The sequence below is a fragment of the Leuciscus leuciscus genome, assembly GCF_965113295.1.
Source record: "Leuciscus leuciscus genome assembly, chromosome: 22".
Classification (NCBI taxonomy): Eukaryota; Metazoa; Chordata; class Actinopteri; order Cypriniformes; family Leuciscidae; genus Leuciscus; species Leuciscus leuciscus.
In genome coordinates, this window is record NC_138746.1 from 7,301,735 (window position 1) to 7,325,712 (window position 23,978).

At 36.1% G+C, this 23,978-nt stretch overlaps 1 protein-coding gene and 1 long non-coding RNA gene across 3 annotated transcripts; one reads left to right on the forward strand and one right to left on the reverse strand.

The window, feature by feature from the left end:
- Positions 1-127: 127 nt before the first annotated feature.
- On the forward strand, positions 128-7,692 carry mocos (molybdenum cofactor sulfurase). 2 transcript variants are annotated; one of them, XM_082153989.1, is made up of 15 exons: positions 130-450; positions 791-880; positions 1,002-1,068; positions 1,747-2,397; positions 2,501-2,577; positions 2,657-2,856; positions 3,053-3,169; positions 3,883-4,278; positions 4,389-4,551; positions 5,208-5,292; positions 5,485-5,609; positions 6,604-6,700; positions 6,941-7,082; positions 7,164-7,268; positions 7,394-7,692. In XM_082153989.1, exons 1-15 carry the CDS (start codon positions 321-323, stop codon positions 7,508-7,510), a joined length of 2,562 nt encoding a protein of 853 aa, XP_082010115.1. In that variant the 5' UTR covers positions 130-320; the 3' UTR covers positions 7,511-7,692. The 2 variants fall into 2 exon arrangements, with proteins under 2 accessions (XP_082010114.1, XP_082010115.1); XM_082153988.1 differs by having other exon boundaries at positions 128-450; positions 7,164-7,692.
- Positions 7,693-16,999: 9,307 nt separating this feature from the next.
- Positions 17,000-17,879, reverse strand: LOC309486648. The gene is made up of 3 exons (XR_014201631.1): positions 17,619-17,879; positions 17,251-17,406; positions 17,000-17,049 (listed from the first exon to the last, which is right to left on the reverse strand). It is a non-coding gene; the product is annotated as an uncharacterized lncRNA (long non-coding RNA).
- Positions 17,880-23,978: the final 6,099 nt, after the last annotated feature.

Consider the following 23,978-nt stretch of genomic DNA (forward strand, 5'->3'; position numbering starts at 1 on the left):
AGGCTAAGTATAATTTCTTTGACAAAATATCTGACCCCAGTATTTTGAACTGTAATGTATGTCAAATAATAGGTTGTACAGTTAATTGTAGGTCTACTTAGAGATAGGTATTCTTTAACTTCCCTCTGCACGTGAGTCCATCCGACATGCTTCAGAAACGTCATGAGGTTGTAAGGAAACTCCTCTGTTTGTCCTGCAGAAAAGTCAACAGTCACATGCAGCTGGACTTTGGTCTCGCCTCTATCAATTGGACATGGTGTGGTGAGTGATACATAAGTGCGCGAAAGAGGGAGCTCTTGTGTCTTCCTGACTTTACGGAAATGGAGACTCAGCCTATGCAGGACTTCCAGGATTTGTGTACATTTGAGAGTTTTAAGAGTTTCTGGCACTATTATGGTTACGGCGTTGATCAACAAGAGCTGTTAGATCGGGAATTTAAACGGATTAAAGGTAAATAATAATAATAATAATAATAATACTAATAAAAAGTAACGTTACTTAAAACCTCCTTCCCCATTCTGTAACATGTCAATAACGGCATGCGGTGCTGTTACCTACTCTCACTGTTTAAAAATGTACCAATGTCAATAAGGTTTGAGTAGTAAATAACCGATTTTTGGATTATAGCTACTACTAAGTTTGTTCAGCGGTTGAGAGCGTGGGCCTGTGCTGCACTGTTTACTTTCTCTTTAGTTGTTGTCTTTAGACTGTTAGAATGCAGCGCCCTCCGTTGGTCTGATTGTGAACTGCACCTAGAGGCTGAGTAGTGAAATGTTCTTCTCTTTTTAAGGTGTTACATACCTTGATCATGCAGGGACCACGCTATTTCCTGAATCTCAGATTAAAGAATTTTATGAGGACATATCTAGGAATGTTTATGGTGAGTTCCTTTACACTGATGAACAATCATATGCACAATGCATTGTTGAATTTACAACTCCGTATTACATAACATCAAAATAATAATTTGCTGTTGATCGTAACATTCCTTTCTTTCTCAGGCAATCCTCACAGTCATAATCCCAGCAGTAGGCTAACACACGACACTGTGGAAAGTATCAGATACAGGTAAGAGGTAACACCTTTTGCACCCTCTGAATTTTTCATCAGTCATAACAAAGAAGACTATATTACCATTTAAATGTATTATTATTATTATTATTAAAAACAGATACAAATGTAATATAATACGATAATGTTTGTTTTATTTTTTCCTTAAAAAAAAAACATTAGAGCTTAACCCAAAAAGAGAAAGAGAAAAGTGTGTGTGTGTATATATATAAAATAATGTGCATATATAAAAATACTATATAATTGCTAAAACTAAAATAAAAATGATAATTAAATGATAATTAAAGATAAATCGAAATATTTAAAAACAAAAATAAAAATCTAATACAACTGACAAAAGCACATACTAAAATTTAAAATAACTTTAAAATAAAAATGTAAAAAATAAATATAATGCAAAATATTAATAAATAGCATAATAGTATATAACTAATACTAAAATAACACTGCAAGAAGTAAACAAAATATAAACAGGGTGAACAAAAAGAGCAAAGATTACAGAGGAAACCTAATACAAAAATAGGATTGGAAACGCATACAGGGGAAATTGTCCTGAATTGAGACAGATTGAGCGTTAGTAATATTTAGAAGTATTATAGCAGCTAATACTTTTATTAAGATCTTGATAACATTTTATATATGTATGTGATAGCTCTTTGTTTTGAATGCCTGCAGGATACTGGAACATTTTAATACGTGTCCTGAAGAGTACTCGGTGATTTTCACTTCAGGATGTACTGCGGCACTGAAATTAGTGGCGGACACTTTCCCCTGGAAGGCCGTGTCAAAAGAAGAGCCTGGAAGTGAGTTCTGCTTCCTCACTGACAACCACACCTCTGTGGTGGGCATCCGCGGTGTGACCGCACTCCAGGGAGTTGGCACAGTTCCTGTTCTACCTCACCAAGTGGAAGCAAGAGCGAAAAAACCCCAGACTCAGACAAATGGAGAGGAGGAGTGTTCTACACCTCATCTTTTCTGTTATCCTGCCCAGAGTAACTTCTCAGGCAGAAAATATCCCCTCAGTTACGTGAAAGGAATTCAGTCTCAACAGCTCTATCCAGCATGTGAGCACCGTGGTCGATGGTTTGTTCTCCTCGACGCTGCCTGTTTTGTAGGCTGCTCTCCTCTGGATCTAAGCCAATATCCCGCTGATTTTGTGCCAATATCTTTCTATAAAATGTTTGGCTTCCCGACTGGACTCGGAGCCTTGCTGGTGAGGAATGAGGCTGCTAAGGTCTTGAGAAAAAGTTACTTTGGAGGAGGGACAGCAGCAGCGTATCTTGTAGAAGAGAACTATTTCGTACCAAAGCCAAATGTAGTCAGCAGGTAAGATATTTGACCTCTAATTGTTGGAAAGCAGCAAAGTTGATGATACTGTAGCTGACAATATTTGTTTAATGTGTAATTCTTTTTTTAATGCCTTTATTAGGTTTGAGGATGGCACAATCTCCTTCCTTGACATTATTTCTCTCCATCATGGTTTTGAAACGCTTCGGAAACTTACAGGTTCATAAGTTTATGGTTTACATGTTTAGGATTCTCATTCTGATGACCTACATTAAAAGTGGATGTTTTTGGTTTTCAGGGAGTATGATGAACATTCAGCTTCACACATTTGGTTTGGCTCGCTACACCTATATTATCCTCTCGTGCCTGTGTCATAGCAATGGAAAACCTGTGGCACAGATCCACTGTGATAGCGACTTTCAGAATATTGCTGAACAGGGTGCAATTCTCAACTTTAGTCTACTGGACTGTCACGGACAAACAGTAGGGTATTCTCAGGTCAGTCATGAACTGCCAAATGGGAAGCAATTTTTTTTTTTTACTGTATAAACAAATACTGTAAACGGTTTCTAATTATATCTGACTACAAATTGTGCAGATAATGAAAAAAATCTAAACCATAAGAATTAGAAAAGATTGACTTTGTCTTTGCTTATTGTTTTTTGTATGTTTGCTTGTTGTTGTTTTTTGCCAGGTGGACAAAATGGCCAGTCTCTTCAACATTCATATTCGTACAGGCTGTTTCTGCAACACAGGAGCCTGCCAACATTATCTGGCAATCAGCAACCAAAATGTGAAGAGTAATTTACAAGTAAGTGGACGTTTGCCAATACAAACTTTGATGTTTGCTTGGCAATTAGATCTTACAGACAGACGGATGGATGGATGGATGGATGGATGGATGGATGGATGGATGGATGGACGAATATAGATGGATGGATGGATGGACGGACGGACGGATAGATAGATAGATAGAACCTAACAGACAGATAGACCGATGGATGGATGGATGGATAAACAGAAGGATAGATAGATAGATAGATAGATAGATAGATAGATAGATAGATAGATAGATAGATAGATAGATAGATAGAACCTAACAGACAGATAGACCGATGGATGGATGGATGGATGGATAAACAGAAGGATAGATAGATAGATAGAACCTAACAGACAGATAGACCGATGGATGGATGGATGGGTGAACAGAAGGATAGATAGATAAAACCCAACAGATAGATAGACCGATGGATGTATGGATGGATAGACAGAAGGATATATATATAGATGGATAGACTGATAGATAGATAGATAGATAGATAGATAGATAGACGGATTGAAGAGGACAGACATAGATAGATAGATAGATAGATAGATAGATAGATAGATAGATAGATAGATAGATAGATAGATAGATAGATAGATAGATAGATAGATAGACAGACAGACAGAGAGATGGATGGATGGATGGATGGATGATGATAAGATGTTTGAAGTAATTGTTAATGATTGGTTCTTTTCAAGGCCGGTCATGTCTGTGGCGACAGCATTGATCTGGTTGACGGACGTCCCACAGGATCCATCCGTGTGTCTTTTGGATATATGTCCAGTTTTGAGGACTGTCAGAACTTTCTTCGGTTTGTTGTGAATTGTTTTGTGAACAAACCACTAATCCTGGACCAAAAGAGAATAAACAGGTTAAAGTCAGCCACACCGATGGAGTCATCAGCATCTGATCACCTGTCATCAATAACTAATGGTCAACAAGGGCACGAGATTGAGCAAGTTATCACCCCTTCACCTGAGAGAATAACAACTCCATCTGAAGGCACTGTGTCAAAAGAAGGAAAGAACAATGGCATTAGCCATACTCTAACCAACCTCTTCATCTACCCTGTCAAATCATGTGCATCATTTGAGGTACAGAAAGATGTTGTTTTTTATCTTTCTATGTTGACAATGAAAAGCATGTTAATGTAATGAAATCAGTTTTCATAGCCAGTACTCAGTTGTTGTGATTGACCTAACAGGTGACAGAGTGGCCACTGGGACCACAGGGTTTGTTGTATGACCGTTTGTGGATGGTTGTGAATGAGAATGGGGTTTGTCTGAGCCAGAAACGGGAGCCAAAACTGTGTCTCATCCGACCTATCATCTGTCTGGCCTCCAACACACTGCAGCTGCAGGTCTCAGGTCAGACACTTGCATTTCCCCAGTAGTGTAATACAAAGAACATCACTACAGCTTTTAAAAAAAACAATAACTGCCAGCATCTCATGAGATAATGGGAATAAATTACACCTTTTAATTTAGTAGACAGTGCCTTTTCAAGTACTATGAAAGTGCCGTGGTACAATGATAATACCAGATGGTACCGTGTTATTTCTTTGTATGTCTCAAAAGACACTATATAAAACAGACAATGACAACCATATTTTTATTTTTATTTCGTTTTATTCTGTAATGTCATGTCTGTCATTTTAAGGTCAAAGTTTAAATGATGGTCACACTTTAAATTAGATGTCTTTAACTACAATGTACTTAAATAAAAAATATTGTTTTCATGTTGTATTGCAAAATTCTGCTATTAAAGTGGAATACGCGGATGTTATGGGCTAAGGGAAGAGTCAACAGTGTAATTATAGATGTAATTACAGAAATTACTTACAGCTCTGATTACATGCAGGTATTTCTTAAATATAAGTACAGTATGTACACAATATGTGCATTGTATCAAATTATTAGTTTAAATGTTACTACATACCCAAATCATTAATAATATAATCTTTAGTAATGTATTTTAATGTATTCAATGATAAGCTAAAATAATGCATTCTCTCTTGTCTCAGGCATGGAAGCGGTCGCTGTACCCTTGGAGACCAGTCTAGAGAATTCAGAGCTAAGAACGTCCCAAAGCAAAGTTTGCGGTGACAGGTATGAAGATAAAACACAAGCCCACCAAAAAATGTCATTGAGCTCTATTATTTTATATCATTACAGTATGCATTTAGACATTTGTTGAGCTTAAAATGTATAAACTGTTTCATATTTTTAGAGCTTGTAGCTTAATGCTGCAGCTTATTATGAATCTTGTTGTAGCTTAATATGAATCTGTCTTTGGTGTAGGGTTCAGACAGTGGATTGTGGGGAGGAAGTTTCAGCCTGGCTTACTGAGTTTCTGGGAAAACCTTGTCGTCTTATAAGGCAGAGACCGGAATTCCTGCGTGATATGAAATTTGGACGAGGGAAATGTAAAATACAACATTTGCATTTGGATTTGTTTTTTTTGGAATGCTACAAAATCCTGAAATCCCTAATATTGTAGTTTAAATTTAATCCTTCAAAGAAATATTATCTTTATTAATATTTATGACGGCTACACACGATTTTAGGCCTGAGTTTGTGTATGATCTGAGAGAAGCGCAGATGTCGAGTCCTGCAGTGTGAAATTTTAGTTTACATTAAAATACATTTAACCCTTAATATTATAAATAAATAAATAAATGCTCTAGAAATATACAACAAATAAAACACAAAAAGCCATTGCACAGAGGTCATTGGTGCCCAGAGTCTATTTTTGCATTAGCCCCATTAGACAGGTCTAATGTCAATATTGCACATAGACAGTCCATTATTGCATTAAGCCCAGGTGTTACAGCTTTATCTGAGTATGTGTGTTGTATGCATGTGTGTATGTGTACATGTACATGTGTCTGTGTACATGTGTATAGGTAAAGTGTTAGTGGTATTGATGAAGGTTAAATTGACAGTGTGTCTGCGCTAGAAAGACTGTTCTAGAGTAATGTAATGTGTGAACCCGTTGCCGATCCGCCGTGCAATGTGCACACAACAGCACAGTCGTGTAGTGTGAGAAGAACAGAGATCTGATGACTTCCGTGTAGTAAAAATTGCATTCAGAATTCAGCTTTTTTTAAATCATGGAAGTCAGAAAGCAATTTATAGTTATTTCTTTTACATTTCTTCCCATTAGAATAACCATTAATCTTGATTGTTTCTTGCAAATCAGTTCGATTAAATAGAGAAAATTGAGACTTGCTTTTCTGATTTTTCTTCAGAGATAAGAACCTAGAAATTATGTTTCAGAAGAGACCTCAACAATGTCTCAAACTCTGCTCAGATTTTCCAAGCTATTGTAACTAAGTCTATGAAAAATATTATTATATATCTCTGTAGTTACTCTGTCAACAATTGTGTCACTTTTTTCCTGATGTCTCTCCTATCCAGCCTGTTGTCCCACTGCTCTCTCTCTGGTGAATGAGGCACAGTTTCTGCTTATTAACAAAGCCAGTGTCTCTTTTCTACAAGAGCACATTGCCAACAGGTATAGTAATGCCCAATTCACTTACAACAGCTACAAATGACCAGCCTCATTTTGACCAATGACCAAAATGACCAATTTGAGGCTACCCAAATGTTATTGTCTATTATATGGCTAATAGCTGACTTTTAAATTGCCAGTCTGTCTGTTTAAATCGTCAGCCTCATCAGCCTCTACTCTGCATATATGAAGTAAATTTCTTCATTATTTCAGGATGTTTTTGTTATCTTTGTCATGTTAAAGGCACGATAGTGAGAATGAAGGAACATGGAGCGACATGGAGCAGCTCATTCAGCGTTTCAGGACGAATCTGGTCATCTCAGGACAGGAGCCGTTTGCAGAGGACGACTGGTCTCACTTGACAGTAGGAGGCACCCAGTTTCAGGTTGGTAAAAATATGTAATGGACACATAATTGGCAAGAAATCAAACAGATGTTCAGGTCTCTTCTTTATGCTTTGTTTAAGGTGATGGGGAGATGTGGCCGTTGTCAGATGATTGGAGTTGATCAAAAATCTGCCTCTAGGACCCAGGAACCCCTTAGGTCGCTTTCTGAATGCAGAAGTGGAAAAGTCTGTAAAAACAAATCTTCTCATTCTTATTTTCTGCCTTTGATTGCTTTTACAAGAAATGACATGTCTAATACTGTATATGAAAATCACATTACTTCTCTTTTCTCCTCTGCTCTTGTTCTAAGGTGACTTTTGGTGTTTACTTGGCTCACCAATCAGGAAGGAGCTCCACTGCGATCTCCATCTTATCCATAGGGGACCATGTTATTCCACGGATATCAGAATCTACTGAGAAACTTTAACAGTTTTTTGTAATTTTTGTTTGATTTTTAAACTGTGATAAAAGCTGCATTTTAATGACATTTTAATGCATTGTATGTGGTGCATTTGTATTTGTATTGATATATAACTATATACTATAACAGACTTTATACATTTAGCATATTTAATATAAGAAATAAATAAAAATGTTGTGACATGTTCAGCTGCGGCTATAGGAACTAAAATAAATAAATAAACATATATATATACATACAGGGCCGTGCACAGACATTTTGAGGGGCAGTGGCTTAAACCAAAAAATGGGGCACTATAAGGAGTTTGAATGAGGCAGTATCATCTTAATATAGAAAATTAAAAACAACTCTTTTATATGGGCAATAAGATTACAATTAGGATTTAGTGCAAAATCAATTTATGTTGTTATAACTACTCTTCCAATTAAATAATTCAATGTCAATGCCAGTTTAACTGTCTGATGCTCAGAGGGCTCTCACTCTCTGAGCTGCCTCGTCCTATGGAAGTAGTATAGACATTTAATTTAATATTATACAGTTAAGTATAAATTGAAATGATATACACTATACAGGTTACAACAGTTATAAAGTCACACCGGGGTAAAATGCGCTCAATGGCACAAATTCTGCTCAGCACTTTTTTTCATAAACGCTTTTGATGATGGACTTGGAAATTTGGCTGATCATTGACTTGATCAAAGTTGATTCTGTGCTAATTTAATCTACTATTTTATATATTTTTTAATGTTTTAGACTTATGTAGCAATTTAAATACAAAGATCTCAAGAATCTTGTTTCTGTATTTTTTAAATGAAAATTATGACAGATAGCCTATATTTATTGAACAAACATTTATTATTTATTGAACAAACATTTATTATTTAATTTATCAAAATAACTCCAAAATTTTTATAAACTTTGCTAAAGTGATTGGTTTGAACAAGTATCAACTTAGACATTATTAAAAGCATATTAATTTGTGTACCTCCTTGCCACCTCATACATTAATACGATTTTTAAACAAACCACCTTTCTGATTTATTTTCACACAAAATCTGTTGCTCCATAAATTTTCAAACATATATTGTTCTGCAATCATACACTGGGAGTAGTGAAAATTAGAATTCTTGTTCAATCAAATTATTTAACCTGATCTAATCTAATATAAATAACACTAATAAATAAATCACGAATAAATAAATAACATTTTCTGTTGTCTGCCGATTTTGTAGACAAAAAAACAATGCCTTCACAAAATTAGAAGAACAGAGTGAGAAAGAGCAAAGACAAAGCCTATTCAACATTGCAAAAATTGAATCAAAGTTCTAGAAAGCCAGAGGGTAAATCATGTATAGAATATTTAGCAGACAGTTTTTCACACTTTAACTCCTGTAAATATATTTCCCATTATAATCAGTTGCCTTAGTTGATATACTAGTATCTATCTATAACATACATCATATTTATAATATTTTAATGAGACCATATTAACATTATACATAATAAAAAGGTAATATACTATATTATCTAAATGTGTTATAATCTAAATGAATAGTAGGCTACCTTAGCATAGTAGGTTACAAGGGGGGCTAACGGCACGAAACACATTTGCTTTTCTTCCAAGAACATGGATGTTGCACGAGTTGTTATTTGAAGACCAGGAGCAAAACATTTTGCGACAGAAATACAAAAACATATTACCAAAATACTAATTTTGTGGATCGACTACTGTCTGTAATGTGGATTGTAATTTTTAATCGACCTGTGAACAGGCCCGCCCACAGAAATGACTGGGCCCCTGAAAAGGTCCAGTGAATGGGCCCTCCCCAAATCTGCTATAGGCTACTCATATCATGCGTGTGCTCTCTCTCTCTCTCTCACATTAACACATACATTTAACTGAGAGAGACTCAGGGGTGGGTATGCAGCAACAATTTTATACTTGAAAGAGTATATTTATATACTTCACATTAAAGATGTGATTGGGCCAGCCCAGTGACCATCAAGAAAAGAACCAATGGGCCGCTGATACGCGTTTCATGGGCCGGTGTGTCAGAAAAAAAAAACTAACGCTGACTTTTTTTGACCAATGCATTACACCGGCAGTAACCCAGCGCCGCCGATTAAGCAAAACAAAACTAAACAAATGTACAGTTTTATGGGCCGTTAAGACAAAAAAAGAAAAAAAGTATGAGATGCATCGGCCCAAAAAGCACGTCGGCCCACTGGGAATCTCCCGGTAGTCCCGATGGCCAGTAGCCTACATGCCTGGACGTCACACTTTAAATCCTACCTGTTGCCTTTCACCATCCACTTATTTAGCTGCTGTTGCATCAATTGACATGCCATCTCCTTTTCCCTATTTCTTTTTCTATTTTTAGCCCCCGACAGCTTTTTTGCTTTATCCATCTTTTTCGACGACAACTCACTACTCGTTCCTGCTGCTCGCTCAGCGCTCACGGCGCCCGCGCCCGCTCGCCAGCCTGCTCAGACCATTTTCAGGAAAGGGGTGTTTCATTATGACACAGGCTATATTTTACTCGAGCAAAATTACATAAAATGCATTTTTTTTCTCACTTTCAACAATTAATGTTGCTATTTTGGTTCAAAATAAAATATGGTAACCTTTGCTTATATTTAGGATGAACATAATTATAGCTGGACTGCACTAAATCCTAATTGTAATCTTATTGCCCATATAAAAGAGTTGTTTTTAATTTTCTATATTAAGATGATACTGCCTCATTCAAACTCCTTATAGTGCCCCATTTTTTGGTTTAAGCCACTGCCCCTCAACATGTCTGTGCACGGCCCTGGTCTGAATTGAAAAGGATATGATTTGCATCCCAGATTAAATTATTAAAGTATTTAGTTTCTAAATCTTAGTAAAATTGAGAGATAGGAGGACTTTGATTTCCATCCGCTGCTTTTTTCGTGGGGGTGACCAGTCCTCTCCTGCACTGTCCTGTTGAAGGAACAAACATAATCATGTAACGCTGACCAGATTTAATAAATTATTCTCAAAGAAAATCTAAAGAAAAATTGCTTCTACCATTTTGATATGAGGCGTCTGAATTGAAAAGGATATGATTTGCATCCCAGATTAAATTATTAAAGTATTTCGCCGGAAATATGACCCGGACTGAAGTCTGTTTGGAGTCCCCGGGTTCGGTTGTGAAGTGGTTATCTGAGGGGCTGGATGGTTGTTGCGCCTCAGTTCCACACACAGTTTTTGTGGAGGTGCCTGACACAGACCTGCGTTGTCCTGTTGAGAGAACAGATATAATCGTGCAATGCTGGGCAGGTTTATGGCTGCTTCTTAAGCCCCTTTCACACAGAGATTCCGGAAAATACACGGATAAAGTGACCGTTTGATTTTGGTTCATTCACACTGCCAGTGATTTTCCGGAATCAGAGAGTGCGTTCACACACAACCCGTAAAAATCCCATAAAGACACGTGACATCGATGTGACTTGTAATGTCTCAGCAGCGTCTTAAGTTTGCTTATGAGCTGAGATTTCTCTCTCAAGAAACCACGCTTGTGCATTTTTTTCTCTGATTCGATTATAAACTTGTGCATTACAAGCTGGCGAACACAGCTGGTTTCACAGCTGGCGAACGATCCCGGCTTCAGTGTCATCACTACGACACGGCATTATTACGGCTTTTGTTCACACAGCGCGCGTTCCGGGACTGAACACGGCAATATTACTAGGTCCCCAACCCGGCATCGATGCCGGCATCAATCCCGGTATGGAAGCTTATGGGTAGCAATATTCAATTTGAAATGTAATATGCAAAATGACAATGCAATATGCAAAATGACAATGCAATATGTAAAATGGCAATGCATTTCTGTATTTAAATAAAAAAATTTCCATCATTTGTGCAACGTTTGGTGCAAAATGAAAATGAAAATTCAATTATATAATTTACATTTGCCATTTCATACACTACTTTTAATATGGAAATTGAATACATATTTTAACGTTTTATAAGTTGCAAAATTAAAATTTAAATGTATTACAGAAATGATTAGATATGTTTAACATGTTCAAGCAAAAACTGTGGCAAAATTGTAATTTAAATGCAATTTTTTTCTTAATTGCATTTACACTCACAGTTACGACACTTGCGATTGCATTTCCATTAAGTGTCCCTCAATGAATGTAGCAAAATTCAATGTGCAATTTGAAAATGCATTCTGAGCCGATCACGTGCCCGCCCCGCCCTGTCAATCACTGCGTGAAGGCGGGGCTCGGCAACAGGTAAACACACGCTATGGTGCGTATTTTGAGGTGTTGGAAGGAAACAGGGCGGCGGCAGAGCTGATACGAGCGTTAAATTCACTAGCAGATGAAGTGAAGCGTGGACAAAGAAATGTATTCCCGAAGATTATTACGCGCCTGCAGGTGATAGAACCAGTACGATGTTGGACCGTCTGGGTCTGGGAGAATGTTCTGCCTATCAAGCGTCGACACCCATGTCAACATTCTGCTGCGCTGCTGTTGTCTGATGCTGGACTGTGTTGATGCTTTCGTTTTGTATAAAATATTATCATTGTCTGATACATGCTTATCTTTATTATTAGCCTACTATTAACTGTAATACCCAATAATGTTGGAGATCCTATAGTTTTTCCTTCCAAATGCATAGGCCTATTACTCTGAGATCACAAAGCTCCGTTGGTATTCGGTATTAATAGCTACCGAAAAATGTGACCGCTCTTTATTTATAACTGACTGTAATGTTCAATAAAGTGACGAATGTGATGTGTGACCATCTCTGTTTATTCAGCTGTATAATCATAAAATATGAGGCATACATGCGAGTCCCTTTCCATTTTATAAAGCATATTGATAAGGTACTAATACATATGAACATGGTCACGGAATCTGACGGGTCAAATTCATCGACCTAGCCTTTTTTGGGTGAATGTGGAGCATGTCGAGGGCGGGTGACGTCATCGTCTATAATTCAGTGTCTAATATTTTAAACAACGAAGCAGCACACGATCTTTAACCGGCACATACTATCGCACAAACAAACGAGACTATTTTGGGTTAATGTGGAGCAGGTTGGGGGGGTATGGAATGCCAAGTCTGCCAATATTAAAAATAAATAAATACATAAATAAATATACAAATAAATATACATAGAAAAGCAAAAAACGAAAATAAATAATTATTTATACATTTATTTCCTTATTTATGTATATATTTATTTTTTTCCATATTTATTTTTTTATTCTTTTATTTATTTATACATTTATTCATTTCTACATTTATTTATTTATACATTTATTTATTTTTACATTTATTTATTTATACATTTATGTATTTCTACATTTATTTATTTATTCATTTATTTCTTCCTACATTTCTTCCTGCATAGGGTAATGAGGAGGGCGTGGTTTACCTCAGACATAGCAATCGAGCTCAGAGTAAGCGAAGGCGAAGGGTTGAGGCCACAGTGACACCCTGTGGCGAAATACAATAAGTATCACTCACTGACGTTGATACGGTCTGTGACTGCGAGGTATATGGTCAGAATCCTAAATCTTACTGTGTGACATGGATAGCAGGCTACTCTTTATTCCGGACATGGCCGTAGAACATCGTTTGGTCTGGATTTGTAAAATGTCCTGGGCTAACAAACATGAAACAGGGACTCTGAAACGGAATTGATATTTTCCATTTTTCGGTCAGAACTCACAGAAAGGAAGCAGGGCACATATAGGCTACAGTGAAGTCGACGCAAGCATATTGACCAATGCTTTTGAAACGAGACCATTGCATTTGAATGTAGCCTAATTTCCAAAAACAATACTGACAGCAACAGAAACCAGGGCCGCGGGAAGAGGTTTTAGGTTGTGGGTTGTGGGTGCTCACCACTTTTGAATAAGAAACAATATCAAGACTATAAAACTCGTCAAAAAACGTGCACACACTCCAACCACCTGCCTGCACATTACATTTTTGACTTTATTGATTCTGCTTTTATTCGTAATGCAATGGACCGGTCAATGGGACATAAATTAATCCTTAAAGGATGGGACTTTATGGGACATTTGCACAAAAAGAATAAATAACTTACCGTAGCCTATTTTATAAGTCGCTCCGGAGACGCATATCAGTCAAAAAATGCGCCACGAGGAAGAAAAAAACATATATAGCCTAAGTCGCACTGGACTAAGTTGCATTTTTTTTTAAATGTATTTCACACAAAAAAAAAAAAAAAAGTTACAGACAGTTCTCCGCTACGGACGTGAGCGCTCTAAAGCGGCACTAAAAGAATGTTTTAAAACTTTCACAGAGACCTCAAACTGAAAGCACAAAGCCTGTCTTTAAATTTAATTTCGTTTTGTATTAATTGTATCTTAATTTTAATCGATGTTTCATCAAAAAATTGTCTGGTTTTAATAAATAAGAAGGCTATTAGAAAATAGATAATCAGGACACGGAGGCGCAGGCGAACCTGAAGCTCGTCTCATAATGAAACTCAGCGTAGGCCTATAAGGTAGCCTATTGCCTCACAGACCTGAGACATATAGATAGCTTGAAATGTCTACTTTTAAGCAGAACAATTCAAAACGAAAGAAAACAGACTGCGCTGTTTATGTAATTCGTATGAAATGTGCATTTCTCTCTGATGGCGCTGCGAAGATCGCGAGTCGTCAACTTCATCTGTCTAGCCGACACTGACATAAAAAATAAGCAGCGCAGTCTGTTTTCTTTCGTTTTGAATTGTTCTGCTTAAAAGTAGACATTTCAAGCTATCTATATGTCTCAGGTCTGTGAGGCAATAGGCTACCTTATAGGCCTACGCTGAGTTTCGGTTCATTATGAGACGAGCTTCAGGTTCGCCTGCGCCTCCGTGTCCTGATTATCTATTTTCTAATAGCCTTCTTATTTATGAAAACCAGACAATTTTTTGATGAAACATCGATTAAAATTAAGATACAATTAATACAAAACGAAATTAAATGTAAAGACAGGCTTTGTGCTTTCAGTTTGAGGTCTCTGTGAAAGTTTTAAAACATTCTTTTAGTGCTGCTTTAGAGCGCTTTTTTTTGTGAAATAATTGTTTTTAAAAAAAAGCAACTTAGTCCAATGCGACTTAGGCTATATATTTTTTTTTTCTTCCTCGTGGCGCATTTTTTGACTGATATGCGTCTCCGGAGCGACTTATAAAATAGGCTACGGTAAGTTATTTATTCTTTTTGTGCAAATGTCCCATAAAGTCCCATCCTTTAAGGATTAATTTATGTCCCATTGACCGGTCCATTGCATTACGAATAAAAGCAGAATCAATAAAGTCAAAAATGTAATGGTGGTTGGAGTGTGTGCACGTTTTTTGACGAGTTTTATAGTCTTGATATTGTTTATTATTCAAAAGGGGTGAGCACCCACAACCTAAAACCTCTTCCCGCGGCCCTGGTTTCTGTTGCTGTCAGTATTGTTTTTGGAAATTAGGCTACATTCAAATGCAATGGTCTCGTTTCAAAAGCATTGGTCAATATGCTTGCGTCGACTTCACTGTAGCCTATATGTGCCCTGCTTCCTTTCTGTGAGTTCTGACCGAAAAATGGAAAATATCAATTCCGTTTCAGAGTCCCTGTTTCATGTTTGTTAGCCTAGGACATTTTACAAATCCAGACCAAACGATGTTCTACGGCCATGTCCGGAATAAAGAGTAGCCTATCCATGTCACACAGTAAGATTTAGGATTCTGACCATATAGCCTACCTCGCAGTCACAGACCGTATCAACGTCAGTGAGTGATACTTATTGTATTTCGCCACAGGGTGTCACTGTGGCCTCAACCCTTCGCCTTCGCTTACTCTGAATAAATAAATGTAGAAATGAATAAATGTATAAATAAATAAAAGAATAAAAAAATAAATATGGAAAACAATTTTTTGCTTTTCTATGTATATTTATTTATATATTTATTTATTTATTTATTTTTTCGTTTTTACATTTATTTGTATATTTATTTATGTATTTATTTATTTTTAATATTGGCAGACTTGGCATTCCATACCCCCCCAACCTGCTCCACATTCACCCAAAATAGTCTCGTTTGTTTGTGCGATAGTATGTGCCGGTTAAAGATCGTGTGCTGCTTCGTTGTTTAAAATATTAGACACTGAATTATAGACGATGACGTCACCCGCCCTCGACATGCTCCACATTCACCCAAAAAAGGCTAGGTCGATGAATTTGACCCGTCAGATTCCGTGACCATGTTTATATGTATTAATACCTTATCAATATGCTTTATAAAATGGAAAGGGACTCGCATGTATGCCTCATATTTTATGATTAAAATATATACATAAATAAGGAAATAAATGTATAAATAATTATTTATTTTCGTTTTTTTGCTTTTCTATGTATATTTATTTATATATTTATTTATTTATTTTTTCGTTTTTACATTTATTTGTATATTTATTTATGTATTTATTTATTTTTAATATTGGCAGACTTGGCATTCCATAGGGGGCTGAGTGACCTCAGAATGACCAATAAATATTATTTTAATATTTAAGAAACCGAAGCAGCACAAAATAAACGTTTATCGGCGCAAATTAGAACAAACATATGAGTCTATTTTGGGTGAATGTGGACTAGTTTGCCGACGTTTTGCATTGGATTGGGGGCGGGGCCAACTTCACGCAGTGATTGACAGGGCGGGGCGGGCACGTGATCGGCTCAGAATGCATTTTCAAATTGCACATTGAATTTTGCTACATTCATTGCGGGACACTTAATGGAAATGCAATCGCAAGTGTCGTAACTGTGAGTGTAAATGCAATTAAGAAAAAATAACATTTAAATTACAGTTTTGCCACAGTTTTTGCTTGAACATGTTAAACATATCTCATGATTTCTGTAATACATTTTAATTTTAATTTTGCAACTTATAAAGCGTTAAATTATGTATTCAATTTACATATTAAAACTAGTGTATGAAATGGCAAATGTAAATTTTATAATTGAATTTTCATTTTCATTTTGCACCAAACGTTGCACAAATGATGGGGAAAATTTCAACCCGATCTCACGGGAAAACGTACAAATTCTACGAGGTGGCTAATTCGTACGAATTCATACGACCTCACTCGTACGATTTTTGCAAAATCGTACATATTTTACGAATTGCCCAATTCGTATGAATTCATACGAATGACCTATCCCTGACCCCGCCCCTAAACCTACCCATCACGTGGGTTTAGACAAATCGTACAAATTCGTACGAGTGAGGTCGTACGAATTCGTACGATTTAGCCATCTTTTTATCATTCGTACGAATTCGTACGAATTGGTCGTGAGATAGTGTTGGAAAGTTTAAATTTAAATACAGAAATGCTTTGCCATTTTACATATTGCATTGTCATTTTGCATATTACATTTCAAATTGAAATTTGCTACCCATATGCTTCCATAATCCCGGGTCGTGTTTGCGTTTACACAGAAGGCGTTCTGTTGACTTTGATTTCCATCCGCTGCTTTTTTTGTGGGGGTTCTGCACTGTCCTGTTGAAGGAACAAACATAATCATGTAACGCTGACCAGATTTAATAAATGATTCTTAAAGAAAATCTAAAGAAAATGTGCTTCTACCATTTCGATATGAGGCGTCTGAATTGAAAAGTATATGATTTGCATCCCAGATTAAATTATTAATGTATTTCGTTTCTAAATCTTAGTAAAATTGAGATAGGAGGAGGCTCTTACCAATGCTCTTTTCCGGATCGGCTGGGACCTGGACTGAAGCCTGTTTGGAGTCCCCGGGTTCAGTTGTGAAGTGGTTATCTGAGGGGCTGGATGGTTGTTGCGCCTCAGTTCCACACACAGTTTTTGTGGAGGTGCCTGACACAGACCTGCGTTGTCCTGTTGAGAGAACAGATATAATCGTGAATGCTGGGCAGGTTTAATGGCTGCTTCTTAGACTAAATCAAAAGGCGTATCTTTTTTGATCATTTTGAAATATAAAAGGATTTTAAATTGAGGACCTAGAAAACATAGTAGCATAGTTAAAGGCAATGTTTACTTGTTTGAATACATTTTAAAATAAGTAAAAACAAGAGATATAAGGGACTTACAGAAGCTTCTGTGCTCCTCTCTGAGATCGTGTTAATAACAGGTGCTCCCTGTGAGCAACACACAGGCGCTATCTCAGGCTCAAGGATCATTTGTTTTTGCCTCTCTGAGATGTTGTCAGGCATGGTAATATCTGAAATTACACAACATTTTGCAAACATGCTACATAAATCATCAATTTGGTCTAAGGTGCCTGGGTCCGACTGTTGGCTGTTGACTTTGATTTCCATCCGCCGCTTTTTTTGTGGGGGTGACCAGTCCACTCCTGCACTGTCCTGTTGAAGGAACAGACATAATTATGTAACGCTGACCAGATTTAATAAATGATTCTTAAAGAAAATCTAAAGAAAAATTGCTTCTACCATTTCGATATAGGGCGTCTGAATTGAAAAGGATATGATTTGCATCCCAGATAAAATTATTAAAGTATTTTGTTTCTAAATCTTAGTAAAATTGAGATAGAAGGAGGCTCTTACCAATGCTCTTTTCCGGATCGGCTGGGACCTGGACTGAAGCCTGTTTGGAGTCCCCGGGTTCAGTTGTGAAGTGGTTATCTGAGGGGCTGGATGGTTGTTGCGCCTCAGTTCCACACACAGTTTTTGTGGAGGTGCCTGACACAGACCTGCGTTGTCCTGTTGAGAGAACAGATATAATCGTGAATGCTGGGCAGGTTTAATGGCTGCTTCTTAGACTAAATCAAAAGGCGTATCTTTTTTTTTTTATCATTTTGAAATATAAAAGGATTTTAAATTGAGGACCTAGAAACCATAGTAGCATAGTTAAAGGCAATGTTTACTTGTTTGAATACATTTTAAAATAAGTAAAAACAAGAGATATAAGGGACTTACAGAAGCTTCTGTGCTCCTCTCTGAGATCGTGTTAATAACAGGTGCTCCCTGTGAGCAACACACAGGCGCTATCTCAGGCTCAAGGATCATTTGTTTTTGCCTCTCTGAGATGTTGTCAGGCATGGTAATATCTGAAATTACACAACATTTTGCAAACATGCTACATAAATCGTTAATTTGGTCTAAGGTGCCTGGGTCCGACTGTTGGCTGTTGACTTTGATTTCCATCCGCCGCTTTTTTTCGTCACTGAAGACCAGGGATGTGGGGCATGATGTTTCTCCTGTCTCCACTGTTTCCCCACACTGCCCTGAGATGAGGTACCCATACTCAGGATGCTCAGATATGAGGACTGAAGCTTCCACTATCGCCCACCACCGCCCCGCAGCAAGGGCCGTAATGAGCTCATCGGAGATTTCAGAAGAGGAGAACTCCTCTGCACTCTCAAAAAGGGTGTGCATGGTTGACATACTCATATTGATGTTGGATATGATGTAGAAAATGAACTAGAAGTGAACAATACTTTTTGCAGTTTATATCTGTGAAACACTATGAAAGAAAGAGAAAGGGAAGAGATGATTTGAGTAAACATACAGTACAAGAACCTGAAATCTTGTTGTCTTAAGCCCAACTTAAACTTATGTCATCCGCATTCTGCAATTTTTGTCATCGGAAGTTCCACGGACATCCGTATGTAGCCCAATTTTTGTTCACTAACGGTGCGTGCACAACAACGCATACACTAGGTGATTGTTAAGACAGAGGAATGTTGACACGACTCTGTACTGCTCTTTGACATCTGGTAGAGTAAAATTAAGAAATTGTGCAGTGTCAAACTGGTCCACCAACTAATAGCTGTGAGGACACGACTGTGCTCGAGATGGAGCGGAACGCGGAAAATCAAGTATACCCGGGCCTTTAATTTTCTAAAAATAAAAATAAAAAATGTATACAGTGTAGGCTATGCCCAGTGGCAATCCATCAGAAGAGGGAAGGGAGGCTGAGAGCCTCCTTAAAATGCATTTAAAATGAACAATGAAGCTAAAAAAGTTAATTGTTATTTTTATTAATTTCCTTACTAATGTGCATAACTCAGATGCACACAATGTAAATGTAGCCTATAGCCTATAGGGATGGGACGGTATGAAAATTTCATATCACGATAATAGTGACCAAAATTATCGTGATTATCAATATTATCACGGTTTTGTTAAAACGAGATGAAAGTGTTCAAAAATAACTGATGCTCACACTGAAAACATTTTAACAAGTTTTATATCTGAAACTTTTATAGCCTAGAAAACATTTCATCAAGTTTTATATTTGTTGAATCAACAAACAACAAATAAAACAAGCAGCTCTATGCCCTTTTTTAAGCAAGATTATATTCTGTGGCATTTCCTTCCTTAAAATGACCGTCGTCAATAACAACGCATTATAACACAGCGCACATCTCGTTTAACTTGCCGTCTTGCGTCTCCGTTTTCGATTGTATTGAAAATGAAATCAGAGTTGATTTATTGTTTACTGAGTTTGATCATATTTTTGTGATCATGTAAGATTTAAAACATCAATCTGCCTTCCACCATTCCTCCTCGAATAAAAAAACAACAACATTGCGCGCTGCACGGACAGGATTTACAGTGAGTTATTAAAATCACGATAATCAAACACGGTTTATAGTGAAACCTGTAGCACTAATCGTCCCATCCCTAAAAGCCTATAGTCATTTTTTATTATGCCCGGTTGTCCAGGCAAATTTGATTGCTAACCCTACCATGCCTATATTTATCAAAATGTAGCTACAGCAAATCGAGACAACAACATATCACAGTTTAAGCAGATAAATGCAAATTATGAAAATATTAAATTCAGATCCCCAAAACCCTGCATACTCACACAATCGCCAACTTGCTACTAAAAGAATAAATCCCCTACACTCATAATAGCCTACTCACTGTCTGAAGAAATTAGAATGCGCCTATGACGTAACAATAGACCACAAAAGTTTGTGAGGGATAGAGACAGTGTGACATTGTGAGTTATTTTGTTTTAAGTTTGATAATAATTTAAAAATTATTTATTGATCAAATCTAGTAATTTAAAGGTAAATACAATAAAAAAGAACAAAAAATATCCAAAAAAGCGTTCTAAACAAAAAACATAAGTAATTGTATGGCTTCGGGTCATTTTGACCTGCGAGGGAAACATATGTTACAAATTGCGAGGGAAGAATGAGGGAACCTTACATTTTTGGGTGAACTATCCGTTTAAAATGTAATCGGCTGGGGCACAAAACTAACCATGACCTGAAATGATAAAAAGTGGAGAACGCATAGAACATAAGCCTATTGAAAAACAAAGTGTAAAAATTTGCAAAATCTAACAAGATGTGTCTGGTTTTGAACTGATGAGATCTATGATTATACCTATGGATTATACGGACGTGTGTATGACAGCATATGGAGCTGCAGCCAAATCAAATTTAGAGAAATTACAAGTAAAACAACATGACGTTTTAATAGAAATATACACTTCACTTCCAAATTTAGAAAAACTAGGTCAATTGATCCCAGCTCAGAGGAATTCAAAGATATGAAATAGCTGAAAAATTGAAGTAAATCTACATTAGTTATAAACTAACAATGAAAAATACTCCTACTACAGCACTTATTAATCTTAGTTAATGATAATCTAATCTCACAAATTTTAAGATAAAAAGTTTATTAACATTAGTAAATGCACTGTGAGTTACCATAAACATTTGTAAAATTAACATTAAAGTTAATAAATGTATAATAAAAATGTTTTTTTTGTACAATACATAAATAACTTAAAGATCGTTTTATCAAAAATCACCAATGGGAGTTATGGCATACTTACATTTGTACATGAAACTGTTCTTATTAGGAGAAAATAAGCAATGAAGCCTTGCTTTTACATACTCCAGTATCGTAGATGGCAGTATGCTATGGTATGCACATGTCACGGTCCCGCCAAAAGAAGAAGAAGAATATCGCGGGAATAATAAATGTGAATTTTCGCGCGCTACAGATTGAGTTTAAACTTAAACTGAAGAAAATGCCGAACGCCGAAGTGCAAAAGACAAATGCCAGATACAGTCTCAGAGGTGAGACAAACGTGTTTCATTAACACTTCATAGCATTTAACTTCATGACAAATGATTTTAAATGCAAGTTTACGAGGAAAACAGATAAGCACAGATATAAAAACGAATGCAATGTGTTTTCTTATGTTACGAGTATCTTATTGATCTTCTGTGTGCGAACCTACTTTGTGATACAACAGAGATAATATATAGCCTGTTGTGTTTCTCGATGTCTTGCTATAAAAACTTGAATGGAAAGCAACAGGCTAATCAAAAATGTATTTCATTTCGTGGCCTAAACATCAAAAAAGCAGTGAGGAAAAACGTTAATTTCAAGTAAAATGTCATTTTCAACGGTTAAAATGGTATTCATACATAAAAAGTGACTTAAAGGGAAAGTTTCCCAAAAACAATAGTCCATTCCAAACCCGTAACGTTAAGTCTTTCATCTTCGCAACACAAATGAAGATCTTTTTGATGAAATCTGAGAGCTTTCTGACACTCCATTGACAGCTAAGTTACACATCTGAAACTTTGACGCTTCAATAAGTTATTTAAAGATGAACAGATTTAATTTAGGCTTCTATTCTCATTTCACATAAACATTGATCAGTGAACATAAACATAAGCTCAACCAAACATGCTTGACACATGAGAATGAATGAACCTCATTGGTTCTCGCACGTCAAGCGAACATGCTTGAGCTTCCATTTACCACAACTGATGTGTGAGTTGATGAATGTTTATGTGAATAAAGCCTAAATTCAATCTGTTCATCATATAAAGAGATGTGCCTCTTCAGACAATTTGGACTAATCCGTTCAATTCATTTGAATTAGTTCTGTCATCAAATTATGACAGAATTTTCATTTTTGGGTGAACTAAAACCCTTTAACTCTGTAAAGTCTGACATATGAAATCATTTTTATTTTTTTTATTTTAAATGGAACAATTTGTTGAACATTTAGACAAAATATAAAAAGATATCTTTAAAAAAAAAGTTTGCTTGTGGTTTTTGTTGAGTATCATATACAAAAGCCTTTTATGGCTCATATAATATGATATAGGCTTGTGAGAATATGGAGCTCATACTCAAGGAGGATAAAACACCTCGATTTAAAAATCAAAAGACCCAAACTGAGCAAAAATATGCAATTTGATGCAGTTGCTGATATGGTCAAAAAGTAAGATGAAATTCTGATAGCATGTAATGTATAGCAGTCTACTTGCATAAAATGCATATAAATATCAGTTGTCTCTATAGAAATAAATATGTATACTGTATATTGTATACTAGGTAGCCTATATATAGGCTATTAGAGAGAGATATCTATGTAAATATGTCTTAATGTATGTAAATGCTTAGTTTTAGGATCAAAGTTCTGTAGTTTTAAAACAATGCAATACAATGATGATTGAGAGATGAACAAATAAATGTGCCTCAAAAACCTAATGTATCATATGATACTCACATTTTAACAGGATTTTTACAAAAAATGTTGATAATCAAGTAAACCTATGTTGCTTCAGTCCAGTAAGTGTTCATTGTGAAATATTAACTAATACTATATATATATATATATATATATATATATATATGAAGAGTTCAGATGCAAAAGCCTCTAAATGCCATCTGACATTTTCTCATAGAATGATCATTTTTATCAAGCTTGTATATTTAAGTTCAGTAATTTCACTTAAATGACAATTAATAGGTAATCTTCATTGCCATTTAAGTGAAATTATTGAATTTAAATATACGAGCTTGATAAAAATGATCATTCTATGAGAAAATTTCAGATGGCATTTAGAGGCTTTTGCATCTGAACTCTTCATATATATATATATATATATATATATATATATATATATATATATATATATATATATATATATATATATATATTCTTATGCACAAGACATCATCATCATATCATTTGAGAGGCTCTATAGACAAACAGCGACAAACTTCAGTGTCACGCAGCAGCTGGTTGTGCCTGTGTGCACGTCACTCAGTACGCGCTTGTCACTGTCATATTCACCTGTATATATATATATATATATACATATACATATACATACACACACAGTATATAGTGATTACTAGTTTGAGAAAGTACACATTTCCTTTTACAGAACATGTCCTCAATATAATTATTATGCAATCTCCCTGCAGAGGATGTTGCAATTATTGCATATTTAGGATAGGCCTGCAATGGATGTGGTCTGTCTAATTGTTTAGTGATTCATTACTTCACATTTATGGTCTAAGTAGGCACTTTCTTACTGAAGCAATTTACATGCAAATACAGTAACAACGCAATAGGTTACATGTACAGTAGGAAGTTTAAAGCTGTGAAAGCATGTTTAATCTGAGTAATCTGAGTTTAATCAGTCATATACTCTA